The sequence below is a fragment of the Orycteropus afer genome, unplaced genomic scaffold (genome assembly GCF_000298275.1).
Source record: "Orycteropus afer afer isolate SDZICR_OR568_19922 unplaced genomic scaffold, OryAfe1.0 scaffold00098, whole genome shotgun sequence".
NCBI lineage: Eukaryota > Metazoa > Chordata > Mammalia > Tubulidentata > Orycteropodidae > Orycteropus > Orycteropus afer.
The window spans coordinates 2,535,281-2,540,375 of record NW_006921685.1 but is presented as its reverse complement, the minus strand read 5'-3'; the positions used below and the strand labels follow the sequence as shown (position 1 = coordinate 2,540,375).

The 5,095-nt window shown below is 37.9% G+C and overlaps 1 protein-coding gene across 1 annotated transcript in view; it reads left to right on the top strand.

Annotated features, from left to right (window-relative positions):
- Window positions 1-5,095, top strand: part of CENPC (centromere protein C) — a 186,485-nt gene that overhangs the window by 19,377 nt on the left and 162,013 nt on the right. Inside the window, exons 5-6 of the mRNA XM_042781212.1 lie at window positions 3,763-3,833; window positions 4,506-4,600. Of these exons, the coding sequence (XP_042637146.1) occupies window positions 3,763-3,833; window positions 4,506-4,600 (166 nt within the window). The remainder of the gene's footprint in view (window positions 1-3,762; window positions 3,834-4,505; window positions 4,601-5,095) is intronic.

Genomic DNA, 5,095 nt, shown 5'->3' with positions numbered 1-5,095 from the left:
TGCTGAAAACTAGGACCTGGGAGGGGAAGATTAAGAATAATAATATGAATGACAAAAGTATTAATAATATTAGTTGGTTTAAAACAGACAAATACAAGGAAACTAATCACCAGAAAAAAAGAAAGCGAGAAAGAAAAAAAAATAAAAAAAGAGAAAAAAAAATTGTTGGAGGACAGGGCAGGGCACCCAGTGTCCGTCTGAGCACACAGACTGTGATGGAGTTCCTGTTGGCCCAGAAGGTAGGTGGGAGTAGGAGATGGCGTCATCTCTGTTCACCAGCCAGGTGTGGGGTTTAAGAGTAACCAGAGGAATGTTGCACCTTTTCAGCCTTGCGGGTCCTGAGTGTCCTTGGCATTGCTGGAAAGCAGAACGTGTTCTGAAGCCCTAGGAATCCTCGAGAGCGCTGTCTGTTTAAGTATTCAAAATAGTCAAGCCGCTTTTTAAACCTTCAAAATGGCGGCGCTCTGTGGACCGGCAAAAGTCCACATCTCAGCCCACCTTTCTCTTCACCTTCTCTGATTGTTGCCCAACCACTGTGCACAGTCCTCCATGCAGTCTCTGGCTAGTAGGGTGATTTTTAGGTCAATTTTTAGGTCCTACCACCACTTGGGAATCTCCAAGCTGCCTGTACCATCAGGATCGCTGCCAGACCGCATCTCTGTCTGTCTCCTTTTTGGTATTTTCTCGCAAATTCTTCTGCTAGTTGTGTTTTAGTCCACTTCTATATCCTTCCCTTCAAGGCTCAGGGGTGCAGGATCATCTTCTGTGTCTGTGTTAATAGGTTTCTCTTTTCTTTGTTGAAGAGGGTCTGTGCAGTCTTTCTGCCTAGTCTGCCATCTTGCTGGATCTCACCCAGTCAAATGTCTTGTTTTACAGCTAATCTAGAATATATATTAGTGACCTGTTGTTCTAATACTGGCTTTGCATTATCATCCTTGGCAAGACATTTTATCTGTCTGGATCTCAATTTCCTTATCCATAAATTGAGGATAACAGGGCTTCATTTGTACTTGTGCAGTGGAGGGAGCTCTGGTGGCGTGGTGCCTAAGGCATTTGACTGGTAACCAGAAGGCTTGTGCTTTCAACCCACCAGCACTCCTTGGAGGGAAGGTTGGGCAATTTACTTCTGTGAAGATACCTCGAAAACCCAGGGAGGGGTCACTGTGAGTCAAATCGACTTGATGGCATGGAGTTTGGTTTTTTTGGTTAGTAGTCAAGTGCCTTAGGCACTATGCTACCAGAGCTCCCTAATGTATATAAGGAGGTGGGTTGTAATAATAACTACAACAATAGGCTCAAGCATAGCACTGATTGTGAGGATGGTGTGGGTGTGGGCAGTATTTTATTTTATTGTTCAGAAGTTCAGTATATTTAGGAATAGACTCAACGCCACCTCCCAACAACAATAGCGTATATAGTTATCTAGCCGTGCTGTCTTGGGGTGGTATCTAGGCTCTAGTTTAAAATAGTGACCTATGTTCTGGTATTAGGTTTACAAAAGACAGGTCATTTGACCTATCTGGATCTTAGTTTTCTCATCTGTAAAATGAATTAGTTTCAGTTAGTGATTTTAAACCAAATTTGCATATCAGGGTCATCTGAAGAACCCCAGAAAATCTTATTCAATTGATTTGGCAGAAATGTCAAAGTATGTGTATTTCTACAAAGCTCCAAAAATAATTTCATGCATGTATCTGTTAAGAGTTATTGAATTAGGTGATCTCTATGATCTTTCTGTGATAAAATTCTATGATAAATGACCTCTTAATGCATGTGGCTCATAATCGTAAGTAATTTCATATATCAAAACTCACTGCCATTGAATTGATTTGACTCATAGTGACCCCTCCTTTGGTTTCCAAGGCTGTATCTTTATGGGAGTAGATTGCCCAGTCTTCCAAGGAGTGGCTGATGGGTTTGAACTGCCAGCCTTCTGGTTAACAGTCAAATGCCTTAGGCACTACGCCACCTTAGCTCCCTATTTCATAAGGCATTTGACTTATTGTTGTTGTTATGTGCCATCGAGTTGGACTTGATTCATAGCGACCCTTCCTTGGGTTTCCAAGGCAACATCACTACGGAAGTAGCTTGCCCAACTTTCCTTCCAAGGAGTTGCTGGTGAATTTGAACCACCAGCCTTCTGGTTAGCAGTCAAGCGCCTTAGGCACTATGCTACCAGAGCTCATATATAGTACTTTTAAAACTATCAAGAATGATAAGAATGTTGTAGATCAAGTGTCAGCAAACAACAGCATACGAGTTGGCTGGCTATTTTTGTAAACACAATTTTATTGAAATTCAGTCATGCCAATGTTTTTATGTATTATCTGTGCCATCTTTCAAGTTACAGTCGTGAAATTGAGTAGTTGTGACAAGAGACCATGGTCCACAAGGCTGAGCCCTATAAGCAAAAGTTTGCCAATACGCATGTCAGAATTTTATACTGATTCAAGTCCAGTTGTCCTTCAGCGTGAATGGTTAAACACTGTGGTATACACATACCGTAGAACAGTACTCAGCAATAAAAAAAAAAAGGAACTATTGATACATGCAAAAGCTTGGGTGAATTTCTGGAGAATTATGCTGAGTGAATAAAGCCACTGCAGAAGGTTACATACTGTATAATACTATTTATATAATATTTTTCAAATGACAAAATTTCAGAAAATAGGTGACAGTGTAGTGGTTAGGAGTGAGACAGAGAGGTTAGGTTCAATGAGGCAGGGAAGTTGGTGTGGTTCTGAAAGGGCAACAGAAAGATCTTTGTGGTGATGGAACTGTTCAGTGTCTTAACTGGTAGGGGACATATAAACCTACACGTATATAAAATTGTATAGAACTAAATACATACATATACACACATATACGAGTACAGGTAAAGCTGGAGAAGTCTGAATAATAAGCTTGTTGTCCCTATCTTGGTTGTGATTTTGTACTATAGTTTTTCAAATGTTATAGTTGGAGGAAACTGGATGAAGTATACAAGGGATCTCTCTGTATTATTTCTTACAACTGCATGTGAATCTACAATTATCTTTATAATTGTTAATTATAAATTTTATATTCATTCATAAGCTTCTGTTAAAATTAATAATACTGAATTAAAATTATACTTTGAGAACTTATATGGAAGAGTATGTTCCTAGGAAATGTTAACGCTTGTGACTGTGAAGTATCTTAAAAGGAAAATTTCAGGATTTACTAGATTTGTTTGAAAAATGTTCTCATTGAGATACCCATCCCACCTATTGCCATTGAGTTGATTCTGATTCATAGTGACCCCCATTGGGTTTCCAAGACTGTAAATCTTTATGGAAGTAGATTACCTTATCTTCCTCCTGTGGAGCAGCTGGTGGATTTGAACTGCCAACCTTCTAGTTAGCAGCCAAATGCCTCACCCACTACGCTACCAGAGGTCCTTTGTTGAGAGAGTAGTGTCTAAAACAATCTTAGACATGGCCATTCAATCAAAGAATATTATTAATGTAGATAATGACATACTACTTCACATACTTGGTTAGGAAATGCTGGATCATCATGTACTTGTGTTTTCTTCAAATAGTAAAGGTTATCTTTTTCCCACTAAGTAAATCAACATAACGTTCCATAATAACTACCAAAAAACCCAAACCACTGCCATTGAGTTTGGTTCTGACTCATGACAATAAGGAGAGATGAAATTTTCAAAGTAGATGGTAGCATAAATAACCAGTATCTTTTGGAAGTGAAATGTTACATTTTTCCTTCTTTCCATCTCATTAGGGCACTTGACATTAATTTGGAGCCAGGCCAGAATGTACTGGAAATTGTACAAGGCTGTTTTGAAGAAAAAAGTAAGGCTTTGTTTTTATATGGTCTTTGATAGTTGAAATTGATAAAATATAAATTTTTTATATTAATATTAAATACAAAAAATATGTTCTAGTATTGAAACATATATAAAATGTTTTTCTAAAGATTTTGAATACATATACAACCCCTCATGTACCTTTGTCTATTTTCTAGTATACTTGATAGTACTGGCAAAATTGTCATCCCTTTTAGTTCATACTGAATTATTGTAGGCTGGGTCCTTAAATAATTATGCAAAAGAGAAAATATGTCAAATAGAAACAAATGTGCATAGTCCTTGGAATGACTGGAGAGTTGAAATAATTTTTGGCGATTTTCATTCCTTTCTAAGGAAATGGTGAATTACGGAAAAAGTGCTGGTCAGCATTATAAAGTGTTAGAACAGGAGACCAAAGAAATAAGGATTGATGATGGAAGAGCATCTCTTCTGTAAAATCTCTGAAAGAAGAGTGGTATATATTTCTTCCAGAGTCGTCTTTGCTTTTTCCATTTCTTGAGGCCTTCTAAGAACATTGGAATATTGAATTGATGTTTGTGTTTCAAATGTGTTGAAAGAATGAACAGACTTCTTCACATGTCATATAGGGCTATTCTTAATTATAACCAGTAGACTTAACACCATATCTCATGCTTTAAAATTTATTTTCTTTTAGGTCTTGCCAATGATTTTAGCACAGATTCTACAAATGTGGTGCTTCATTCAACCCCCAAAATAAAGGACACATGTATTCAATTAGCAAGTGAAGAGGTGAGTCAAAAGAGGGGAACTGATAAGTTTAATATTTTAATGAATGACACTGTATATACAGTGTGGTTAGATATGTTTTAGTTGTCTGTAACCCTTCTTCTTAAAAGAGAATCCTGTGCTTCCACTGACAAAAGTTTGGAGGAATTATATGAAAAAAATTTGGTTTGAGGATTTACTGTATTTGAAATTGAGAGTCTGGGAATTAGAATTTTCTGGGAATTAGAATTTTTAACATGATCATTTTCCACTTTTCTTAAAATGGTACTATGTAGGCTTGGTTCTTTGGAGGAGCAAGACCAGTGAAATATACATGTGTGTTGTTATTGTTATATGCTGTCGAGTTGGACCCGACTCATAGCAACCCCTCCTTGGGTTTTCAAGGCAGTATCACTAAGGAAGTAGATTGCCCCATCTTCCTTCCGAGGAGTGGCTGGTGGGTTTAAACCGCCAGCCTTCTGGTTAGCAGTCAAGTGCCTTAGGCACTATGCTACCAGA